Raw genomic sequence first — 24971 nt, forward strand, 5'->3', positions numbered from 1 at the left:
ACCTTGAGGACAAGGTTCTTTTTTAGGCCAGAGGTATTGTTGTGAACCCGCATGACTCAATATGGGCTTATGGGCTAGAAGCGTGCAACAAAGCTGATCCAGTTGGGAATATTAGGCCTGGAACTAAATTGAGAAGAGGCCCAATGACTAAATAACCGAATAGAATGCTAGGACATTATATTTGTGATCCGGGGGGAATACATGGCATCCGAATGGTAGACAATAAATTATGTCGAGAAAATAAAATCAAGACCGAAAAATATTGCAACAATCGTAGTATTTTATTCCAAATATTTGAGTGTTACAATCTCTATGATTCCTCTGATTCTGTTTCCAATATAAATTCAAGGGCATTTGAGCTTGATCTTGAATTTTAATTTGATTTATCCGTCGTGAACACTTTGATTGTTGCCACGAATTTTATCACGAATAAGTTTTGAACGCCTTGTATTTGATTTGACTTTGTTTTTGATCTTGAATACTTGAATTGTTCTTCGTTCTTGAGCTTGAACTTGATTTGTTCTTCATTCTTGAACTTGAACTTGATTTCTTGAACTTGAACTTAGTTGCTTGTAGCCTGAAACTTGTAGAGAAATTTATGGCGTTTGATCCACGAGCCTTCTCTTGCTTCTTGTTACAACTTCTAGTCTCATTTTTGAGTTATGAAGACCCCTATTTATAGTTGTGGAAGGGAAGAGTTGTAATGGGAACAAATTCCTTCCGACCAATCAGATTGAAGAGTGTCAATTCCGTATTTGATTGGGTAGAACATGTCACTTACACTTGTGGAAGGGAAGAGTTGTAATGGGAACAAACTCCTTCCGACCAATCAGATTGAAGAGTGTCAATTCCGTATTTGATTGGCTAGAACATGTCACTTACACATGTGGATCGGTTCACTACAAAAAAAAGTCAAATTGCGGCAGCTATTTTTACAAATTGCAGCAGTCGGTAACTCCCGCAATTTGTTGTTGCAGCGGTTCACAAAACTTCTGCTAGAAGGTTCACCGCAATCAATTTACAGTAGTTTTTCCGCGACCGCCGTAATTAATTAGTGGCAGTTAATTTGTGGCAGTTCAACCCCCGTAAATTGATTATTAAATTATTAAAAAATTTATATTTTTTACAAGTTCTGGCAGTCTGAACCTATGCAACATAGGAAATCATTATTTAGCAATACAAAAATTACGGCAGTCAAAACCCATGCAATTCATTGAACGTATTAATTTCTTTTACTGTATTTTTTACAATTATTGAACTTTGAATATTATCTACTAATGAACCTTTCCTCACCATAATCTAACCAAAAAAGATATAATATAACACTTAGAAACTAAACTTTGAATATTATATAACACTTAGAAATATCAACAACATAGTTAGCATCACAAAAGTATTACTTTCATATATAAATGGTGTGGGGCCACAAAAATGCTCCCATGGCAAAAATTCCTAAACAACTCAAAGCAAATTCAGCAATGTTTCTAGCTACATACAGTAGCGACGGAAGAGCTATCTCCGATATAGCAATCAGCCTCTATATTTAGTTGCTCGAAACGAACTTAGTTTTCAAACTAAATTTTAACATAAAACATTCACCCTAGCCATTCTAACATATGTTCCAATCACATAATTACAGTGTCATAATCAATTATCTAATTCAATTATAAAAAACTTCAATTGTTTTCACTTGGATTATTGCCATCAGATGATCTTCTTGCGCCGTGGGTGATAGGGATCCACTAGCTGCATCTCTAGGCTGCAAACAAAATAAAACAATAAGATCCTTTAAATGCTAATTATAACTTAAGCTATTTCTTAAATAAAAATTTGAACCAATTCCATCCTTTATTCTGTAGTCAAAATTTTAACACACATGAAACTAGGAATTCAGCAGTACATTTAAACAGTTGGAAAATTAGTTTATCAGGGAAGCTCAAATAGCAGCTCTTTCCTGTTTAAAAGGTGCCCTCGGGTCTTCGTTCTTGAGACATTGTCAAAAGCTACAAGTGTGTAAGAGATCAACAATTTTATTTGTTTTCACTATACTATTTTGACCTCATAGCACATCGTTGATGCAGGATAGGACATAAACATATGATTGTCCAGCCAAACAAGAATGACAACAGAAGTACTTTGAGCATATTCTGGAGTGCTGCATTCAGCAGAAAAATCATGCTCAAGTTCATCATGTAAACAAGCAAACATGGATTTTACAGAGTGCCAAAACCACTAGAACGGACAAGGAAAGCACGTGTCTTGTGACACCAGGTCAGCTAATATCAATTGATGCAGCTCCTGATGCAGATATTATCAGTTGAAAAAAAAATCACAAGTTTATTTACCGTTGTAGGAGGAGAAGCAAAGAACTCCGCAAATTGCTCCGGTATTGTCCCTTCTTTCATTATCATATATGCCTTGAAAGCATTCATCATTTGTTTGTAGTTCTCTTGGCTTTGGTTGTGAGCATTCAACAATTTATTGTAGTTCTCTTGGCAATGGTTCAAACATGAAGCATCACTACTTGAAGCATTCATACCACCAAAACGAGGTCTTGCATGTTTAAAAACTTTGCTAGGGACAGCTCCTAATCCTAAGCACCTTACCCTTCCAGAGTGCTCTTTTCCTAGCACTTCACCAACAACATCATTCGGCGAAACTTCAGACTCATCCACCGTGCTTTGGCTCAAAACAAGCTCAATTTTTTCCTATATATTGTTTGTCACAATATTAATAAGTAACTAAATGCACACCAAGACAAGCAAAAAAGAGATAGCTGCTGAAATGCATCAAGCCAGACACTTTAAAAGTATAAATACATCTAGAAGTTTCACCTTTACACCTACATTCCTTTCATACCTTGTCTTGCTCCTCTATAAATCTTAATGTTACAAACTTTGAGCAATCATTTATCCCATTGAGGGTTAGTTCTCTTGGCCTAATAACAAGAAAACTGACCTTTAATTTTTTTTTATCAAAACTCCTGCACAATGGAGAGTTATGCTACATGTTCAAACCAGTACTCTTCACGCATAAGAGTTGCAATGATTTTAGCACTTGTTTCAGCTGTTGTGTTATCGCCATTGTACGTAGAACGACGAAACAAAGAGAGCAGTTATTACGAGACAAGATGTAGCTCCGGGGGAATTGTATTGCCTGTGTTACTAGCTAGATTAATAGTTGCAATAAAACCACTTCATCATCAGGACAGAGATACTGTTGTTTCCAAGAAAAAGCAGATAATGTTTCAAACAAGAAAGGAAGAAACAAATTGTAGACTTATTTGACATTACAACCCATTGATAAATATCAAAAAAGATACATAACTAGTCTGGAACAAGCTGAAACTAATAGTGAATCAGACAGATACATATATTAGATTTCATACCCCAAAAAGGAATAACCTTCAACAATCACAAAGATAAAGAAGAAACTTACACATATCTCCTTTGCCGCCTCATTCACATATGTTCCATCTTGTTTCTTATGAGTATCAAGATAAAGCTGTGCGCGTCCAGTCTCAGCCATCTATAAATAAAATAACCAACAGAATAACTTAACTGGAATAGTTACATAAGTTAGTTTAATAATTAAAGTAAAACGACATGAATTAACATCTTTCACCATTTCAGCCCTTCTTCTGGAGTTAGGTTTGGAGCCACCTGTATGTGTAAATTTTTGTTTCTTTCGAATTTCAGTATTCCTTTTGCACATTTCATTACAAAAAAAAAATACTTGAAAGTCAATCACACAAATAACTAAATATAGTCAAACATACAAGTTGAAGTAATTAAATAAATACCAAAGTTGTTTCTTTAAAACGGTAATCAACAAATGAAGTCCACTGATCCCGTGGAATCCCAGCCGGAATATTTTCCATAATCTGAGCTTTACTTTTGAGTGGATCATAGAATGCTCTCCACAAGTTTAGCCTATTCGCGCTCCACTTTTTCCAAATAGAATTATAAACATAACGCCGTGCAACTGACTCGACTGTCTTAAAACAAAACCGTTTCTTCAAGAATAAAACATTGGTTAGCTTATCTGCTACATGCAAATATGAAGTCCAACAATAAAATAGACATGTAGCAGAAAGAATTAAAGCTTATACCTTTACAATTCGATCAAATACATGGTCAAAGTATGATATAGGTAAATATGGCCATTTCTCAAAGTGAATTGGAAATAAGGCGCAATCAGTTGCTAAAATTCCACAAAAGCCAGCAATAAGGCCTTGTGCTTCTCCAAATGGTTCGTCCAGGTAATCGAATTCAAGCACGATGCATTCTTCACCAGATAAATTTAGAACATCCCTAACTTTCACTTTGAGCCTCTTCCTATTTTCTTCTGAATCTTTAATAAAAAAAAAAAAGCCAAGAGAAAAAAGGTTACTAAACTTCAACAGTTACTAACTTCAGCAGTTATCATTATGTCTTTAACCCAAAAATAGCTCAAGCATTCTAAACCGAACTCTATTTCTACTGATTGCTCTATTTTCTGCCATACACAGTCTTTCTAATGCCAAAGCATTCTTCATTATCACTAAGTAGCTCAAATTTGATGCTTAAAAAATAAACCAGCAGCATTTTGGGGACTTTTAGCAGAGAAGGAGAAGAAGAAGAAGAGGAAAAAATAAAAAAAAATTAAAAAAATAAACCAGCAGCAATTTGGGAACTTTTAGCAGAGGAGGAGGAGGAGGAGAAGAAGCAGAAGAAGAAGAAGAAGAAGAAGAAGAAGAAGAAGAAGAAGAAGAAGAAGAAGAAGAAGAAGAAGAAGAAGAAAGTGTACCTATAGCATCTACAATCCAATGTTGCATTGACTCACGTTCAATACGCTTTCTGGATGGTGCAGGGTGTGATGCGACCTGAACTGATGAAGTTGGCTATGATATGGTCTGAAAGGATGAAGCCGATTGTGATACGGTCTGAAAGGACAAAGTCGGCTGTGATGTAGACTGAAAGGACGAAGTCGGCTGTGATGCAGAATGAAAGGACGAAGTCGGTTGTGATGCGACTTGAACCAATGGAGCCAATTGTTATGTGGCCTGAACTGACGAACCAAGCTGTGATGTGGCCTGAACCAATGAAGCTGGCTTTTTTGTTGCCTGAACTGACGAACCGAACTGTGATGGAACCGACGAAGCCGGCTTTGTTGTTGCTTGAACTGACAGGGCTGGTTGTACATTCCCCTGAATTGACTTTTGCAAGTTGTGCCAACGCTTGGTCTTCGGCATATCTGTAATTAACAAAAGATAAGCAAATTAAATAAATGCTGATATAAACTAATCAAAACTTCCATTCAGATTAAGTGATAAAACAAAACTCTTAATATGATATAGATTCATGTCAAACCAGCTTACAATAACAGAAATGCCTAATGATATATCAACACTCACTTAGTTGCATATTTTAAAGATATTCATACAAGTTATAACAGCAAAGTATGTTTTAAGATTGCATAACAAAAAAGAAACTACAAACATAAACAAAATTCTGTTATACATATGATATAAACATTGAACATTGCTTCTCTATATCTATCCAGACATATGCTCCTCTATTGCAATTTGGATATTTTCATAACCAACATCAAAAAATTGTTCAAATTCTTGTTGTTGGTATGGCTCGTTCTCATATACTTCTTCTTCATCAACCTCTCCCACATCAACCTCTCCCATGTCAAATAAATCTCTTGGCTTTAGATGTACAGCCACACTCCATCCTTCATCATTTTCATCATCAACATAGTAAACCATATTTGCTTGAGATGTTTCAATATAAGGATCATGATCCTCACAATCACTGGTGTGAATCAATTTAGAAAAATTGATACAATTAAAATTCCAAACATCTCTTTTGAACCCTCTATCCAGAGTAGTGTCAGCCCACTGACATTTGAAGAGCACAACCTTGAACCAGCCATAATAATTAAGTTTAATAATATCTTCCAGCTTCCCGTAATATGGCAAGTCTGCTTGCCTCGCATTTCTATCAGCATTCGATGAAATGCAAAAAGTGTCAGAAATAAGAAAAACTCCACTATTTTGAGTTTGCAATCCTTGTTCTCTAGACAAAATCCGAAATTTGAATCCATTAACGTTATAAGCCGTGAATCTTCTTCTTGCATTTGGCGCTGGACCTTGTGCTAAGAACTTAATATCATCAGATATTGTGTTTGCTATATCCGGATTCATAATCTAAATACAAAAAATAATTTCGTCAAACTTAAAAATTAAAATAAGAAAGCTACGAAAACACATTCTAATACCATTCACTCACTCGCTTTGGAAACCAATCAGAGAACTCTTTAGTAACTCTTCTCTCTACCTCTATTGCTGAAGGTCTTCGCCCTCTTGAACTCCTTTTGATGTGTTGCCTAAATTCACTAATGAAGCGTTATACGTATTAATTCAATTCACGTTACTCTAAAACTTCTTTCATAGATCAAATAAAATTAAATTTCTTACTCAATAAATGGCTTCACTGCAGCACAATTGAGTAACACATAGCGATGAGCTTGAGTTTTCTCCAAAGGAGTCAAGGAGAATGTTGTGGAGCCTCCAACCGGTTTACCTTGTTGAGGGAACATAGATGACCTTTCAGAAGCATTGCTATGATTTGGTTCATCACTGAAACGCTTAGGCCTATTTACTCTACACTCAATATCCTCAAAATACCGAGAACAAAGAATTAGAGCTTCTTCAAATATGTAACTTTCAGCTATAGAACCTTCTGCTTGTGGTTTATTTCCTACCAGGGACTTCAAATGACCTAAGAATCTGGAACATAAAAGGCATCATATTAATACAAGTATTTACATTGAAACAATATTACAAGATAAATTCAAATAATGTCAAAAAAGAAGTTGTACCTTTCTACAAAATATATCCACCGGTAATGTACTGGGCCACCTTGTATTATTTCATCCACTAGATGGACGGTTAAGTGTACCATTACAGTAAAAAATGATGGAGGGAACAACATCTCCAGGTGGGAAAGAGTGATTACAATCCGATCTTGTAGCTTTTCTAGGTCCGAGAGGCTCAAGTTTTTCAGACAAAGATGTCTAAAAAAGGAAGAAAACTCTACCAAAACTGCAACAACGTGGTTTGGAAGCACATTATGAATTGCAATCGGCAACAATTGTTCCATAATGATGTGACAATCATGGCTTTTTAATCCAAAGATTCGTTTTTGATCCAAATCAATACAACGAGATATATTACTTGCGTAACTATCTGGCATTGAGAATTCTTTAAAGTTTTTAGGAAAGATACTTTCTTCTCTTTTGGAATTGTAAAAGCAACAAGCTGGTAATCATCTTTCTCGTCTGGCCCAAGATCACGTCTTACACCCATATCTCGTAGATCTTTTTTAGCCTTAACATGATCCTTTGATTTTTCTTTATCATTTAGCAACGAGTATATAATATTATCAAACACATTCTTTTCAATATGCATAGGGTCTAAATTATGGCGTAATGAGTTGAATTCCCAATACGGAAGACCGAAGAATATGCTTTTTTTTCTCCATTGCTGAGTTACATCTTCCCCAACACTCTTTTGCCTATTTCTTTTTCTTTTATCATTCAACTCTGCTGGTTTTCCAAATGTAATATCAATATCTTTCACTTGTTGTAAAATGTCGGACCCAGATAATTTATTTGGGGGCCGGGGGGCCTCTCTTCCACATTTCCATCAAAGCGAAGCTTCATCAATCTAAATTTGTGATTTCTTGCCAAAAATCGACGATGGCCAATAAAGCACCACTTTCTACTATGCCGAAGTCGACAAGGTTCTGTATCAAAATTACAAGAGGGACATGCAAAACAAGTATGTGTGTTCCAACCAGATAAGATATTAAGTCCAGGAAAATTACTGACTGTCCACATAAGAGCTGCTCGCATTCTAAATATTTCATCCTTTGATGAATCAAAAATTTCCACACCTTTACTCCACAACTCATTCAACTCCTTAATAAGGGGTTGCAGGTATACATCTATATTATTCCCCGCCGTACGTGGACCTAGAATCATCATTGAGAGGATAAAATTTGGTTGCTTCATACACAACCAAGGTGGAAGATTATATGGAACCAAAATCACTGACCAAATGCTATAATTAGTACTCATCATCCCAAAAGGGTTAAGACCATCACTAGCTAGGCCTAATCGAACATTTCGAGGATCAGAAGAAAATTCAGGAAACGTTGAATCAAACCTCTTCCATGCCTCACCGTCTCTAGGATGCCTTATGATTCCATCTTTGTTACCACCCACCGTATGCCATCTCATATGCTCTGCCGTCTTAGAACACATGAACAATCTTTGTAACCTTGATTTTAATGGAAAGTAACGCAAAACTTTTGCAGGCTTCTTCTTTTGCTTCTTAGTTGTAGCAAACTGCTTCTTCTTACCTGAAGCAGACACAACATTTTGTTGCTTTTCTTATCAGGCTTCCACCTAGAAGCGTGGCAATACTTGCATGTTTCTTCATCAATATCATCTTCCCAGTACAACATGCAGTCATTCGGACAAGCATCGATCTTAACATAATCAAGACACAACTTATTGATGGTATTCTTGGCCTCATAAAAAGATATAGGGATTTTTGCAAATTTAAATGCATCCCTAAGTAGATCTAGTATCATAGTCATTTCCTTGTTACTCAACCCAGACAAACACTTTATGTGATATAACTTTAACAAAAACTCTAACTTTGAGTACTTGGACCCTTCGTACAGTTCTTGATTTCCATTTATAAGCAAGTCAAAAAAGTCTTTGTTGTATGAAGCTGGCATTTCGTTTAACATTTCTTCTTCTCCCACTACTTGTGATGGACCTACATCAACGCTCTCATGTCTTAAGCCCCCAAATGCTTCATTAATCAATAATTCTATAGGATTTTCGGGAGGTATTGTATCATGGGTAACCTCTATGTTGTTAGAACTATGCACCACATCCATTTCCCTATGCATAAACCAAGTGACATAATTTTCAGGGAATGGTTTGCAGCCCAAATGGTAAAATACTATATCTTTAGTCTGCCACTTTCTAAAGCCACATTTAGGACATGCACATTTTATTCTATCTCTTATAGCTCCATTCTTAAATGCAAATTCTATAAATTGATTCAAACCAAGCAAATATTCTGGTGTGTTCCTCGACATTCTAATCCAAGACTTATCCATTGAAAAAATAGATTAGTGTGAAACAATATTCACCTACAAGATTTTCAAAGCTTTAAGATTAGAGACATATTTAACACTTTATAAGACAAAAAAAGTAGAGGTAATGTTCTACTAATTATCTAGCATGATAAGACCAACTGAGAATGCTACAACAAGCTACTTAATTTCTCAATTGACTACATTACATTAAGCCTTTTGCATTAAAGTAATGTTAAGCAGCCATAAAAGATAACCATATTTACCAACTTAATACTCTCCTTATAACATCTGGTTGAAAAGCAGCTCAACATGATAGCACATCAGTTTAAGTACATATTCAGAGGACAACTTCAGTGGAATTAAAACACATTGCACATGCAGATCCCCACCATTATTATGATATGATGGAACACTTAGTATGTTTATGAAAGATCAGGTGATCAGCAGCAACACTAAGACAAAATTAAAAAATCTACTTCATTGTATTGTCAAGTCTTACTATTAAAAAATCTACTTCATTGTACTGCCCTCCGGAGAAAATTAAAATTCCAATCTTATCATAGTCACTACCATTTTCTAGGATACGTTACACCATTCATTACTTGTCTATAGCAATTAACAGAAGAAGTCTAACTCCAAGAAGATATGGTCGAACAATGCAAACAATAGAGAAAGGCAGGGAGAGTGACAAAAGGTTTATTGCTTACTGCTTACATTAATTGATTATGTAGAGATACGCTTAGTAAACACTTTCTTAATATGATTCTCTAGTTCCTTATTAACTAAAGGTTTCATTATCGGGTGAAGTTCACTGTATTGCACTGTTTCTTCCATCTGCGCCTTCTTCTTTAACAATAGAGAGGTTAATGTTGCCTTGGGTTTAAGGTCTCTCTCAATGAAGAGAGGTGAATCAAACTAAATTGAAGGCCTACTACTTTGATTTAGAACCAATCAAACTTATTCAGTGATTGTGTACAAGTTATAATTTCACATTGTGAATCTGTTGTAATGAAATAATCATAGTAACAATCATACAATAAGTAAGTATCTGTTTAAAATTATAGCATATTAACCATAATACATCTATTGTACCAAGGGACTGTTGAATTTGGCAAATCCCACATCGGTGGGTTAGCCATTTGGTAGGGATATTTTTCCTATAAAAGGAGGCCTAATGTTTAGGATTTAAACACACCTCTCATTTGCCTTCTTATCTTCTTAAGGCATTTGTATCTTCTCTCTTTAGTATTATTTCACTTGTATTTTTGAAGTGGAATAAAATATTGGTTGTGTCCGAGGAGTAGACAAAATTGGCCGAACCTCGTAAATTTTGGTATTCCTTTTATTGTTGTTTTATTGTCTTATTTATTATTTGGCGGCTGTCATAATTTTTGGTATAGTAGTTATGACTCATTCACACTATATATATTTGGCTTCCACAACAATTGGTATCAGAGCCAAGGTATTGTCTAAGTATGCTCTGTGGTTGCAGCATAGTCTGATCTTCCACATCAGAAAAGATTTATCTTGATAACTGAGTCAAGGTTCTGTCTGAGTATGCTTTGTAATTGCAGCTTAGTCTGATCTTCTACATCAGAAAGGAAATAATCTTGATTTGTGTCGTCAGCTATTAAATAATATTTGTGTCAAATATGGGAGACAATAAACAAGAAGAATCTACATCAAGTGTCAACAATACGTCATCATTCGCATCTTCGCTTATGACAAGAATTGTGTCAAATGCGAAATTTGCGGTAGAAATTTTTGACAGGTCCGGGCATTTTGGGATGTGGCAAGGTGAGGTTCTAGATGTCCTTTTTCAACAAGGGCTAGATCTTGCCATTGAAGAAAAGAGATCAGATGTTATTGGAGAAGAAGATTGAAAATTATCAACCGTATTGCTTGCGGTACCATTCGATCCTACCGCAAGGTAGTAATATCCATACACAAAGGAAACTTCTGCAAGTAAATTATGGAAAGCACTGGAGGATAAATTTTTGAAGAAAAACAGTCAAAATAAATTGTGCATGAAGAAGAGACTGTTTCACTTCACCTATGTTCCTAGTACCACGATGAATGAACATATCACCAGTTTCAATAAGTTGGTCACAGATTTGCAAAATATGGATACAACTTATGATGATGGTGACTTGGCCTTGATGTTGTTGGCGTCACTTCCTGATGAGTACGAGCACCTTGAAACTACTCTACTCCATGGAAATGACGAAGTTTCTCTCAGAGAAGTTTGTTCGACTTTGTACAGCTATAAACAAAGAAAGCGAGAAAAACAGAAGGGCGGAGAAGGAGAAGCACTATTTGTGAGGGGTCGTCCTCAAAATCAAACGATGACAAAGAAGGGAAGATCCAAGTCAAGATCCAGACCCGACAAAGATGAATGTGCCTTTTGTCGAGAAAAGGGGCACAGGAAGAAAGACTGTCCGAAGTTGAAGAATAAGGCCAAACATAACAATGGAAAGGCCATTATGGATTCAAATGTAGCTGATTGTGATGATTCAGACTTCTCATTAGTTACAACAGAGTCATCAACATCATCAGACATATGGTTGATGGACTCGGCTTGTAGCTATCATATGTGTCCCAACAGGGACTGGTTCGTGGATTTTCAAAAGGGAAAATATGGAGTCATCCACACAGCGGACAACAGCCCTCTTACCTCATATGGAATTGGTTCAATACAATTAAGGAACCATGATGGAATGATCAGAACATTAACAGATGTTCGATATGTACCGGATTTGAAGAAGAATCTCATCTTTGTAGGAGCCCTCGAATCAAAAGGGTTCAAAATCATTGCAGAAAATGGAGTGATGAAAGTATGCTCCGGTGCACTAGTGGTAATGAAGGCTAATCGGAAGAATAATAATATGTACCGCTATCGTGACAGTACAGTTATTGGGACAGCGACAGTGACATCCAGTGACGACAAAGAGGCAAAAGCAACCAAGCTATGACACATGCGCTTGGGACATGCTGGAGGAAAATCCTTGAAAACTCTATCAGATCAAGGATTGTTAAAAGGAGTAAAGGCTTGCAACTTGGAGTTTTGTGAGCATTTTGTCAAAGGGAAACAAACAAGGGTTAAATTTGGTACAGCAATCCATAATACTAAAGGCATTTTGGATTATGTACACTCTGATGTTTGCGGTCCTTCCAAAACACCTTCATTGGGTGGGAAGCACTATTTTGTAACCTTTGTTGATGATTTTTCCCGAAGAGTGTGGGTGTATACAATGAAGAGCAAAGATGAAGTGTTGGGAATTTTTCTCAAATGGAAGACGATGGTGGAGAATCAAACAGGCAAGAGAATTAAGTGTATTCGTACAGACAATAGAGGTGAATACAAAAATGATCATTTCAATAAGGTCTGTGAAAATGATGGCATCGTCCGACACTTCACTGTCAGACATACACCACAACAGAATGGAGTGGCAGAACGTATGAACCGAACCTTGCTGGAGAAGGTACGGTGTATGTTGTCTAATGCTGGCTTGGGCAAAGAATTTTGGGCTGAGGTAGTTACATATGCATGCCACCTCATTAATCGCTTACCATCTGCTGTTGTTGATGGCAAGACACCATTTGAAAAATGGTATGGAAAGCCTGCTGTAGATTATGACTCTTTGCACGTGTTTGGCTCAACTGCATATTATCATGTGACAGAGTCAAAATTGGATCCAAGGGCAAAGAAGGCTATTTTTATGGGAATTACTTCTGGAGTCAAAGGATATCGCTTATGGTGTCCTATGACAAAGAAAATAATATTCAGCAGGAATGTTACCTTTGATGAATCTGCTATGGTAAATAAGGTAACAGAAGATACCAAACAAAATGAAGGTGCTTCTAAGCAGGTGGAGTTTGAGGGAAAATTTATTTTTCCTACACAAGAAGCAGAGAAGGAAACAAATGAATATTACCCTCTGGAAGGAGAGCCAGTAGCGGAGATTCCAACTCAGGAACCTCAACAACAACTTGAATCAATAGCAACCAGCATGCCAAAAAAAACAATAACGAAACATGTTCGTCTCATAAAGACGGTTGCTTGTGCAACCTCAATTGTAGCTGATGATGTTCCTACCACTTATAAAGACGTTGTCCAAAGTTCAGAAGAAGATGAGTGGAGGATTGCCATGAATGATGAAATACAGTCCCTTCATCAGAATAATACATGGAGATTGGCCAATCTCCCGAAGGGAAAGAAAGCAATTGAGTGCAAATGGGTATTTGCAAAGAAGGAAGGATTTCCTAACCAAGTAGATGTTCGCTACAAAGCAAGATTGGTGGCCAAAGGATATGCTCAAAAGGAGGAAATTGATTACAATGAAGTGTTTTCTCCAGTTGTAAAACATTCCTCCATTAGAATTATGTTGGCTTTGGTAGCACAATTTGATTTGGAACTAATTCAGATGGATATAAAAACTGCGTTTTTACATGGAAACTTGGAGGAGGAAATCTACATCACTCAGCCAGAAGGATTCAAAGTTGCTGGAAAAGAAAATATGGTGTGCAAACTTGAAAAATCGTTGTACGGATTGAAACAATCTTCTAGACAATGGTACAAGCGATTTGACGAGTTTATGTTGCAGCAAGGGTACAAGAGAAGCAAATACGATCATTGTGTGTATTTGCACAAGCTTAAAGATGGTTCCTTTATATATCTTCTCCTATATGTTGATGATATGTTGATAGCTTCCAAGAATTCGGAAGAAATTGATAAGTTGAAGATTCAACTGAAGAAGGAGTTCGAGATGAAGGATTTGGGTGAGGCAAAGAAAATTCTTGGCATGGAGATAATAAGAGATAGACGTTCAAAGAAACTCTGTTTATCTCAGAAAGAATATTTGAAAAGAGTACTACAATGTTTTGGCATAGATGAAAAGACTAAGCCAGTTAGTACTCCACTTGCTCCCCATTTTAAGCTAAGTACTACTATGTCGCCAAAGGATGAAGCTGAACGAGAGTATATGTCAAATGTACCATACACAAATGTTGTTGGTAGCTTGATGTATGCAATGGTCTGTACGAGACCTGACATTTCACAAGTTGTTGGAGTTATTAGCAGATATATGCATAATCCAGGAAAGGAATATTGGCAAGCTGTGAAGTGGATTCTACGGTATATTCATAATACTGTAGATGTTGTGTTAGTTTTTGAGCAGGAATGCAATCAATCTATAATTGGATATTGTGACTCAAATTTTGCGGGTGATCTGGACAAACGAAGATCAACTACTGGTTATGTGTTTACTTTTGCAAAGGCACCAGTTAGTTGGAAGTCTACTTTGCAGTAAACAGTTGCTTTGTCTACAACAGAGGCAGAGTACATGGCTATTACAGAGGCTGTAAAGGAGGCAATTTGGCTTCAAGGATTGCTAAAGGAGCTTGGTGTTGAACAAAAAGGTATCACAATTTTTTGTGATAGTCAAAGTGCTATTCAATTAACAAAGAACCAAGTTTATCATACAAGAACGAAGCACATTGATGTCCGGTGTCATTTCGTACGAGAAATCATAGAAGAAGGTGGAGTCACGGTGAAGAAAATTCCTACTACAGAGAATCCTGCTGATATGCTGACAAAGGTGGTAACTGCGATCAAGTTTCAACATTGTTTGGATTTGATCTACATTGTTGAACACTGAAGATTGAAGATGAAGACATAACCAAAATTTGTTATTGAGAGAAAAATTGAAGATGTGGAATTTTGCCACGGTGGAGATTTGTTGAATTTGGCAAATCCCACATCGGTGGGTTAGCCATTTGGTAGGGATATTTTTCCTATAAAAGGAGGCCTAATGTTTAGGATTTAAACACACCTCTCATTTGACTTCTTATCTTCTTAAGGCATTTGTATCTTCTCTCTTTAGTATTATTTCACTTGTATTTTTGGAGTGGAATAAAATATTGGTTGTGTCCGAGGAGTAGGCAAAATTGGCCGAACCTCGTAAATTTTGGTATTCCTTTTATTGTTGCTTTATTGTCTTATTTATTATTTGGTGGTTGTCATAATTTTTGGTATAGTAGTTGTGACTCATTCACACTATATACATTTGGCTTCCGCAACAGGGACAAACAAGAATCAGAATGTAACAGCTGCTGGAAGACAGTTTAGGACCCAAGACATTTAATCTTCTTCATATATTCAATACCATTGATTCATAAAGTCCAGCTAGATATGAAACAGATAATACTATGGACAACATGTTTCAACAACAAGATATTACCTCCTACTGGCAGAGAGGTGAATCAAACTAAATTGAAGGCCTATTACTTTGATTTTTATCATATCAGTAAAAGAACCCTATCATAACCACAAAATAGAAAAATAGACAAATCACCAAGTTATAACCCTTAACTCCAATTCATATGTATAATAACCAATAAAATCACATAATTCCCCAATCGAAAGAACAGAGCATCATCACAAAACCAAAATTATACATACATGTGCCTAGGTATCTGCCATAAATATGCATGTAAGAATCAAGTAAAATGAAGGTTAAAAATTAGGGATATCAGTGCAGTAATTAAAGAAATAATGGAGAAAAAGCTTACCACAACTGAAAAACACAGCGACAAATCATTTTTTTAATGAATTTTTACATTACAGAACATGAAAGAAGAAACAGAAAACAAAAATACATATGAATATTGAGGCAATAAAGCAGATTGCATGCCAGAAAATTCTAGGATTATAGAGAAATCAAGCTAATAAATTGCATATAATCAACATAGAAACCCCAAATCAACCAAAAAACTCCAAATAAATAGAGAAACCTCAAATTCAACAGAGAATACCCAAAATAACACAAAAATAAAGTGAAAACCCACATGTAATTTACAAAATACAAAAATACCTGGTTACACAAAATCAGAATTGGAGAAGATGAAAGACAAATTGCAAATAATCTGAAGAAGAACACCGTGAATTTTCTAGCAACGACACTCCAATTTGGTGAGAGAGAGGTTGCCGCTTGGAGACTAGAGAGAGAGAGAGAGACGGCAAAAAAATTAGAAGGTCTAAAGGTTTTGGGTAATAAGTCTAAAAGGTTTTGGCGGAGAAAAAAATGAGGGAAAACAAAAATATTGTGGGAAAAATTAGAAGTTTGGCGCTCTTTTGCTTTTAATGTACCAGCTGATCCCCCAAATTATAATTAATTGCATCGGTTAGAGAAAGTCCCGCAATTTGATACAATTTGTGGGAGTTACCGGTGACGGCCGCTAATTAACTGCCGCAATTTGACTGTTTTTTTGTAGTGGTTCCACTGGCCTTTTAATTTGACTTAGCATGCCTTATCGTTCTGACATGTGGCATAATCCTATTAGCTCTTTCGTTTGACTTGGTGTGCCATGTCATTTGACACGTGGCACCAAACTGGGCCTCTAGAAAGATGACATTTTGGGCTTAATAAAGTGGGTTCATCACTTTAGCCCAATTAAATGGGTTAGCCTAATGGATTAAGACTTATTTATTTAATCCATATATATTGAATTATATAATTAATTCAATTATATTAGCCCATAATATTTGTTTGGACCAATATATCTTGAATTTAAAATATAGTCCAAATTATTTTATCGATTTAGATTCGATAAAATTTAAATGATTACAAATACACCGCTTCAAGACTTGTCGTAAGTAGACTTTAGACCTTAAAGACGAGACTTCAAGTATTAGCTCAGGCTTCTTTCATTTGAGGAAGATATTTTTTCCTTCTACCTTAACAATGACGTTAGCTAGATTAGTTTGATGAATTAGGGACTATTATTTCATACTCCAAGTCAAGAAAGGAATAACTTTTAATTCCAAACTTAATTTTTGCCAGCTCAAGTGAAAATTCACGTGGTGCATTCCCCTTTGTTAACGCCCAAGCAGCATTTACTTTTTTTTTTTTTTTTTAAAATCTTGCATTCACATTGGAGTAAGACAATTATGTCTTCGCTTTGATCTCCCAGCAAAGTAACATGCCTCTTTTCCACATAAGCCAAAGTTACGATCACCTAAACTTGTATGAGGCTTTAATTTGATCTTTGGATAGCTATGACATAAGAAGTCACTTAAGCTAGCTCACGTAGATTAGCTGTAACCATCAAAGGAGTAAGCTAGGATATCTTTCCTTATTTTTCTAGAATTATAGCACTGCAAACGTCCCTTTTCCAATTTGCATGTAATTAGGAAATGTTCGCCGCCTTGAGAACAAAGTCCTTTTAGAATGCAAATTGTAACAGCTATTCCACATCGAAATATATTCTACGCGGACGTCTTCTTGGAATCTATATAAACACTTTTGCTCGTTATGGTGAGCATCAATTTGCGGTATTCACAAGCTATGTGAGTCTAATTTTTTTTTTGGCGTGAAGGTAAGTTTTTTTTCTCTTTCAATTTTCGTCACCCTTTTATAGCCAACACATCTTGTGGTATAAAATTAATATTTTGATGTAAAAAAGTCCAAATCACAGTCCATTTGATTCTGCAGAAGCTAGACTTTTATTTCTAGAACATATTTGAAATTCAGAATCAGAATCTTTGCGGATCACCCTAGGTAATTTTTCTAAATTACCCTTAATTTCTGTCATGCTGATAGTATCAGATTTGTGCGACTTTACAAAAAATTTATATTTTGTTGTAGAAACCTTAGAATTGCAAACCGTTTGATTTCTCAAAAACTAGAGTTCAAGATTTACTTATCCGAAATTCAGAGTTAAACACATTTAGGATCGTTTCAGATTATTTTTTGAAGTCGGCTCTATATTCTAACGTGCCATCAGTTTTAGATTTGTGCGACTTCACCAAAAATTTTATATCTTGATATAGGGACCTCAGAATTACAAACCGTTTAATTTTTCAAAAACTAGAGTTCAAGATCTACAACATATCCAAAATTGAGAATTAGACACTTTCAGGATCGTTCTAGATGAATTTTTTGAAGTCGGCTCTATATTTTAATGCGGCAACAGTTTCAGATTATCTCGGCTTCATCAAAATTTTTGTATCTCGATGTTGGAATGTCGGAAGTGAAAATCGTTTTAATTGGTAGAACCTAGACTGAGAGAGCACCAAAAATCATGACCCGAATCATGCTAGAGCGTTCTAGGTAATACTTTCAACTTTTTCGAATCTAACACGTCTTGGCAGGTAACCATCTTTCTTGTTCTTATATTTTTTTTGCTACCTTCTTTATGTTGTTGTAGGTAATGGGAATATCTTCGTCAACAAGGTTAGACACACATAGAAGAAAAAATTTATGGCAACAAATAGAAGGACAAATCTTCAACATCATGTGGAAGGACAAATCCATGACGGCATATAGATGATCTAGTCCACAACAACATATAAGAAGATAGATCTGTCGCAACATATAGATGGACAAATCCACACCAACATATAGATGGACAAATCCATACCAACATATAGACGGACAAATCTACATTATCATATAGACGGACAAATCTCCATCACCATATAGACGGACAAATCTCTATCATCATATAGACGGATAAATCCATATTAACATATAGAAGTATCAAATCCATGAAGAGGCCAACTTAAGGTGCAAAAGGACTTAAATGTCCACCTTAATATTGGAAAACTATAGTTCCTTTTAAGGACAAACCTACGAAGAGGTCAACTTAAGGTGCAAAGGGATTTCAATGTCCACCTTAAGATTAGAAAATTAGAAAACTTCAACTTGAAGACTTGGCGGACTTTGCAGATTTCAACTTGAGGACCCACAAATTTGAAGATTTGATGGACTTGAAAATTTGGTGGACTTTGATGCTTCAACTTGAAGAACGGTGGACTTTTAAACTTCAACTTGAAAAATTAGTAGACTTGAAGACTTTAGCTTTAAGACATGTAGGGCTTAAATAATTCAACTTGAATACTGGCGAACTTGAGAACTTCAAATTGACCACTGACAGACTTGAAGACTTGGAGGGCTTGAATACTTCGACTTGAAGACTGGCGGACTTGCAGACTTCAACTTGAAGGATGGTGGACTTTGCAAAATTTAACTTGAAGAACGACATACTTGAAGATTTGGAGGGCTTATATAATTCAACTTGAAGACCGGTGAACTTGAGGATTTCAAATTGAAGATTTCGCCTTCTACTAAAAGTCTACATCCATCAATTAGAGATGCCAATTTTCTATGGAGGCTTGCACCCATTGGACCACCAATCTTTAATAAGGTACAAAGTTCGTGTAAGCCTAATCTTTAAGTTCCAAGTAAGTGGATTATATTCCATCATTCTTCCCTCGAATAACGATTGGGGTAACATGTATATTTTAAACTTATACAACTGAACTCAGAATGAAACTCTAAGATGCCTACGTACCTCGATGAAGAGGATCAAGTCATGCCATAGTTCCAATGGGTGGATTTTTTTATTTTTATTTTTATCTTTTTATGTCCTAACTTTTGCCTAGGTTTCCTCTTTCGAGGTTTTTCGACCTGGCATACTTTTGTTTTTGGGCAATACACAGTGTATACTCTTGCTGGCCGGGATTAACATGCACTTTATGCTCTTGTGTTAAGGAGCGTAGTAACTTGCAGTTTAAGCTCGTATTTTAGGGAGCTTTGCGACTTGAAGATTTTGCTCAAATTTGAAGAGCTTCATGACGTGCAATTTAGGTTCGTACGTCCAAGAGCATTGCAACTTGAAGATTTAGCTTACAAGTTGTAGTTCCGCTCGAATTTCAAGAGCTTCATTACTTGAAAATTTAGCTCACAGTTGAAAAGCTTTGCAGCTTGAATAGTTTGCTCGAATTTAAAGAACTTTACAACTTGAAAACTTTGCTCAAATTTTAAAAGCCTTATGCCTTAAAGTTTGGCTCTAATTTGAAAAGTTTTGCGACCTGAAGTCTTTGCTCTATTTTGAAGAGATTTCGACTTGAGTCTTTGCTCGTTGGAGGGATTTGCAACTTGAAGACTTTGCTCGAATTTTAAGAGCTTTACGTCATAAAGTTTGGCTTTAATTTGAAAAGCTTTGCAACTTGAAGTCGTTGCTCGACTTGAGTCTTTGATCGAATTTGAAGAGCTTTGCAACTTGAAGACTTTGCTTGAATTTGAAGAGCTTTACGTCTTAAAGATTTAGTTCAAAATTGGGGAGCTTCGTGACATATAATACAGACTCATGTTCCAAGAAGCATTACAACTTGCAGTTTAGGCTCGTGCATTGATGAGCATTATAACTTGCAGTTTAGGCTCGTGCATTAAGGAACGTTATAACTTGCATGGACTTTTCAACTTCATCTTCGGATGAATACTTGCCCCCATTCTCAGCATCCTCTACTTCTATTTCATCATGAGGCTCAAGCCAGGAAACCTTTGATCTCCACTTGTATCCATACTCAATTCCATATCATGTGCACGAGTTGTTAGTTCTTCAAATGTTTTGGCTATGCCTTGTAAGATATAGCGAAGACTCCAATGCATGCCTTGAATGCACATTTCGATGCCAGAAGTTTCGCTAAGGTGATCTTTGCAGTTGAGGCTTAAGCTCCTCCAACAGTTGATGAAGTCAATAACTGGCTCATCCTTTCCTTGGTGAGTGTTTGTAAGTTCGATCATGCTTACGATGTGTCTTGTGCTATAGAACGATTGAGAAACTCTTGCTCCAACTGCTACCAACTATCGATAGAACCAGGTTCGAAATCTATGTACCAATCAAATGCATTACCTTTGAGAGAACGAACAAACTGTTTGACAAGATGATCACCATAAGTCCCAGAGTTGTTGCATGTCTCAACTAAATTTGCCACATGTTGCTTGGGATTTCTTTTTCCATCAAATTGTTGAAGCGATGGAGGTTGATATCTAGTAAGCATCTTCAAGTTATCAATTCATTATGTGTATGACTTTGCAATGTGAGGGAAGATTTAATCGGAGGATCAATTTTATCTTCAATTGTCCCCATGATGAAGTCCTTCAATTGATTAACATGAATTAGACCTTCTAAAGAAACTTGGATCTCTTTGACCACGATTGTTTGCCTCGCATCAGATTCTCCCCTTACTTTATCTTCAAAAAGTTCCACATGTGGTTGAATTGATTTTGCTTCTGCTAAGCTCTCGATCTCACTTGCTAACTTTTCGAGGTGATTATCTCGATCCTCCATATACTTGGTCAACTTCTCAAGTGCTTTGGTCAAATTTTCAAGTTGTTCTTCCATGGTCGAATTGTTAGATCTTGTACTTGAACTTGGAAAAGAAGAGATGAGAGGTAGAGATCGTCCCACTGGGCTTGCTAGAATTTGTAGATAATAAATTGTGTCGAGAAAATAAAATCAAGATCGAAAAATATTGCAACAATCATAGTATTTTATTTCAAATATTTGAGTGTTACAATCTCTATGATTCCTCTGATTCTACTTTCCAATATAAATTCAAGAGCCTTTGAGCTTGATCTTGAATTTTAATTTGATTTATCCGTCGCGAACACTTTGATTGTTGCCACGAATTTCATTACGAACAAGTCTTGAAATGTCTTATATTTGATTTGACTTCATTCTTGATCTTGAATACTTGAATTGTTCTTTGTTCTTGAGCTTGAACTTGCTTTGTTCTTTGTTCTTGAACTTGAACTTGATTTCTTGAACTTGAACTTGGTTGCTTGAAGCCTGAAACTTGTAGAAAAATTTACGGTGTTTGATCCACGAGCCCTCTCTTGCTTCTTGTTTTAACTTCTGGTCTCCTTTTTGAGTTATTAAGACCCCTATTTATAGTTGTGAAAGGGAAGAATTGTGATGGGAACAAACTTTTTCCGACCAATCAGATTGAAGAGTGTCAAGGCCGTATTTGATTGGTTAGAACATGTCACTTATACATTGTGGCTCGGTTCCATTGGTCTTTTAATTTGACTTGGCATGCCTTGTCGTTCTGACACGTGACATAATCCTATTAGCTCTTCACTTATACATTTTGGGCTTAATGAAGTGGGTTCATCACTTTAGCCAATTAAATTGGCTAGCCCAATGAATTTAGACTTATTTATTTAATCTATATATATTGGATTATATAATTAATTTAATTATATTGGCCCATATATTTGTTTGGACCAATATATCTTGAATTTAAAATATTGTCCAAATTATTTATCGATTTAGATTCGGTAAAATTTAAATGCTTACATGAATTATGTTGAAGCCTTGGCTTAGTCTGTTCTTCTCATCTCCTCTGTTGAATCTGTCTTTCTTCCCCTTTCTTCTTAGCTTTAGGTTGCAATTTCTCTTCTCATCTACTCTTTATTTCCTTTAGTGTTGTTTTATACTGTTCTATTGATATTTGGTTATTGTAATTCTGTTTAGTGAGTTAATATAATCAATTGATTTGGGTGTAATATCTAGTTTGTTTCAGAGGTCAAGCTACACTAAAATGCTACTATGTGAAATCACTCTTAAGTTTTCTCTCTAATAATGTTAAAACATATCTCTTAACTAATTTAATTCTTATCTTGCATTGGCTGATTCTACGCACAGGGTGAGAATCTGCTCCAGTATAATTAGCTCCAATATTTTTCAATGCGGCTATGGATGATTGCCACATGCTCAAAAAAACTTTAAAAGGTTAAGATCTTGCTTTATATTATTCCATGATTCAGTCAACATTAAATAAATATTTATTAAATAAATAAGTCAAAAAAGTGCTCTACTAAAACTCATCCAAATGATCACCACCGTCGCTCCTGCCTCCACTTCCGTCAAGAGCACAATGACAATAAGAAGCAAATTAGAATCTCATTATAGAAAAGCTTTTTTAAAAAATGGAGTTGAAATTTTTAGGCACGCTGATGAAGCAAAAGAACAATTAGTGGCAGAAGATGACGACTTCAACTATCATTGCACTTCCTCAGCCATGTTCCGCCACCACTAGACTAGACAATAACTATTCCGTCAGTGTCATTTTTTTAACACGACGATGATAAATCTTCTTATTCATTTGCATATGCTCACGTATAAATGATGATCGGATCAGAAAGTAATTTATTAATATGTAAAACTCTATAAAGAATCAAGGTAAGTGAAACCCATTCTATTGCCCCCAAAACGATAATGGTAGTTTTTGCTTATTCTTTTAATTTTTGATATAATTATTCGAATATATAATGAATTCTGAAAATTGTAAAGAAAGATCTTGGCCTTTTAAAGTTTCTTTAGCACGTGGCAGTCATCCACAACCCAATTGAAAAGTACCGGAGCTAATTGTACTGAGCAGATCCTCACCCCTACGCACAATTGTACTCCTCCAAGCTCGGTAACGTGCCACTACATAAGAACTCTCACTGCTTTCTCCTTTTTTTTCTCTATTATTTGTGGCATTCGCTTTGTTGGTTCTTGTTTTTATCATATTCAAATTTACCTGTCAGTGCTACCCTAGGCCATCCATTTTTTTTAAAACTCCCTCGCTTATTAACTTATGAAATAATCGAAGAACATCCACTCAAATATATATACACACACTCCAAAAGAAGTAAAGTAGATTCTACTCTAGAGGAAGCGCAATCAAATATGAGATGAAGACCTCGAAAACACAAAACAAGCAGACGCACTCGTCGTTTAATTAATAATAGACCAACAAAAGCTGGCCAGATAAAAATACAAAGTTTAGCAATTACACACCAATACAACTAGGGCTACCTCCAATTCTAGCAAATTGGACGCCCTTTATTCATACGGACACACAACACTGTTACATATTTGATAGTATACTCATATAAATATAGACAAAACACTGTGTCTTTTTTTGTTGTTTAGCAGTTGAAATAGCAGAAGCAAGCAAATCCAATCCCACTTCTGTGACAAGCTCCAAAGCGACCATCCTCTTGATTCTTGCATTGACGGCTGCAGTTGCCTGTGTTAATACAAGGCCCTGACCATGTCTTGCTGCGCCTTTGGCAAACTTTTGCCTCTCCTCCTTGCATCTCTACATAACATAAGTGTACCAATATTGTATACGCTGGCAGTGTAACAATATTTCTGAAACGCGTGTTTTTGTTTGTTATATTACTTATCATGCAATATTATCAATATAATGGGATAATACGAACAAGAGGATATTATTTTAGAAATGTGAGTTAACAATTAGCACCCAATCGTTCCACACACTTCATAAGTACATTGATACCACTACTTTTAAATGAGACATGATATAGTTAAAGGACAAAAAGTGTTCTCTCTATAACATCTTAACCTATTAGATCTTATTATCACTCAACCTCACATAGTATTAAAACGAGCAAAAGATCAACAGATTAAAATTTCATTGTCACGCAAAACAAAAAAAAATTATTTTCACGCGGTTGACTCATGAAAAAATAAGAATTAAGTGCACAAATATTTTGAGGGGCATGTCAAGACAAAATATAATTAAGTGATAAAAAGTGAGAGGAATGTAAGATAACTAACCATTGGATGCAATGAGGAGGAAGCAAAACAAGATGGCTAGAATGACTTTGTTGCTCATGATGAATATGGATTTAGAAATTTATGGTACTTCTCTTTGCAGCTATATGTGTTTGTTTGTTGTGAATTATACCGAAGAAGATAGTAGCTATTTATACTAAAAGATTTTCACTATTCAGACTATGTTTCGGGCTAGTTTTGTCCATACAATTTGTTGCAAATTTTGACCAATGATGGTAGTGAGATGAACAAATGTCAACGAAGGGATGAAACGAAGAAACTTGTTCATACAGGAAATCTATAATAATATAAACAATATTATCCTGAATAGTGGTAATAGCAGAATTTTTAGGATTCAATATCTACTAAACTAACCTTAACCAAAAA

General features: G+C 35.7%; 2 protein-coding genes and 1 long non-coding RNA gene across 14 annotated transcripts; all 3 read right to left on the minus strand.

Annotated features, from left to right (window-relative positions):
• Positions 1 to 1382: 1382 nt before the first annotated feature.
• On the minus strand, positions 1383 to 16273 carry LOC107767581 (uncharacterized). 12 transcript variants are annotated; one of them, XR_012702002.1, is made up of 8 exons: positions 16040 to 16272; positions 6871 to 9221; positions 6467 to 6778; positions 6279 to 6384; positions 5502 to 6196; positions 4789 to 5235; positions 3439 to 3528; positions 2958 to 3168 (listed from the first exon to the last, which is right to left on the minus strand). XR_012702002.1 is itself a non-coding variant. In XM_016586627.2 (7 exons), exons 2-7 carry the CDS (start codon positions 4814 to 4816, stop codon positions 1661 to 1663), a joined length of 1035 nt encoding a protein of 344 aa, XP_016442113.2. In that variant the 5' UTR covers positions 4817 to 5235; positions 16040 to 16251; the 3' UTR covers positions 1383 to 1660. The 12 variants fall into 12 exon arrangements, 8 of the variants coding, with proteins under 8 accessions (XP_016442113.2, XP_016442114.2, XP_016442115.1 ...); XM_016586627.2 differs by lacking the exons at positions 2958 to 3168; positions 5502 to 6196; positions 6279 to 6384; positions 6467 to 6778; positions 6871 to 9221 and adding exons at positions 1383 to 1759; positions 2346 to 2708; positions 3803 to 4015; positions 4112 to 4353 and having other exon boundaries at positions 16040 to 16251; XM_016586628.2 differs by lacking the exons at positions 2958 to 3168; positions 5502 to 6196; positions 6467 to 6778; positions 6871 to 9221; positions 16040 to 16272 and adding exons at positions 1383 to 1759; positions 2346 to 2708; positions 3803 to 4015; positions 4112 to 4353 and having other exon boundaries at positions 6268 to 6384.
• Positions 7713 to 9167, minus strand: LOC107767582 (uncharacterized). The gene is made up of 3 exons (XM_075236096.1): positions 8415 to 9167; positions 7882 to 8304; positions 7713 to 7796 (listed from the first exon to the last, which is right to left on the minus strand). Exons 1-3 carry the CDS (start codon positions 9165 to 9167, stop codon positions 7713 to 7715), a joined length of 1260 nt encoding a protein of 419 aa, XP_075092197.1.
• Positions 16274 to 23707: 7434 nt separating the features above from the next.
• LOC107767584 (uncharacterized) lies at positions 23708 to 24702 on the minus strand. The gene is made up of 2 exons (XR_001643946.2): positions 24588 to 24702; positions 23708 to 24105 (listed from the first exon to the last, which is right to left on the minus strand). It is a non-coding gene; the product is annotated as an uncharacterized LOC107767584 (long non-coding RNA).
• Between the last annotated feature and the right edge of the window lie 269 nt (positions 24703 to 24971).

The sequence above is a fragment of the Nicotiana tabacum genome, chromosome 18, assembly GCF_000715075.1.
Source record: "Nicotiana tabacum cultivar K326 chromosome 18, ASM71507v2, whole genome shotgun sequence".
Lineage (NCBI taxonomy): Eukaryota > Viridiplantae > Streptophyta > Magnoliopsida > Solanales > Solanaceae > Nicotiana > Nicotiana tabacum.

Excerpts from the sequence above, each read along its gene's own strand:
- LOC107767581 (XM_075236771.1), bottom strand. The coding sequence starts at position 7,244 with ATGCCAGATAGTTACGCAAGTAATATATCTCGTTGTATTGATTTGGAT. Across the intron at positions 6,779-6,870 it reads TGGATATATTTTGTAGAAAG|ATTCTTAGGTCATTTGAAGT; the intron begins GTACAACTTCTT and ends TTTATGTTCCAG. Across the intron at positions 6,385-6,466 it reads GCAGTGAAGCCATTTATTGA|TGAATTTAGGCAACACATCA; the intron begins GTAAGAAATTTA and ends ACGCTTCATTAG.
- LOC107767582 (XM_075236096.1), bottom strand. The coding sequence starts at position 9,167 with ATGTCGAGGAACACACCAGAATATTTGCTTGGTTTGAATCAATTTATA. Across the intron at positions 8,305-8,414 it reads AAATGTTGTGTCTGCTTCAG|ACGGCAGAGCATATGAGATG; the intron begins GTAAGAAGAAGC and ends ATGTGTTCTAAG. Across the intron at positions 7,797-7,881 it reads GAGCAGCTCTTATGTGGACA|AACCTTGTCGACTTCGGCAT; the intron begins GTCAGTAATTTT and ends ATTTTGATACAG.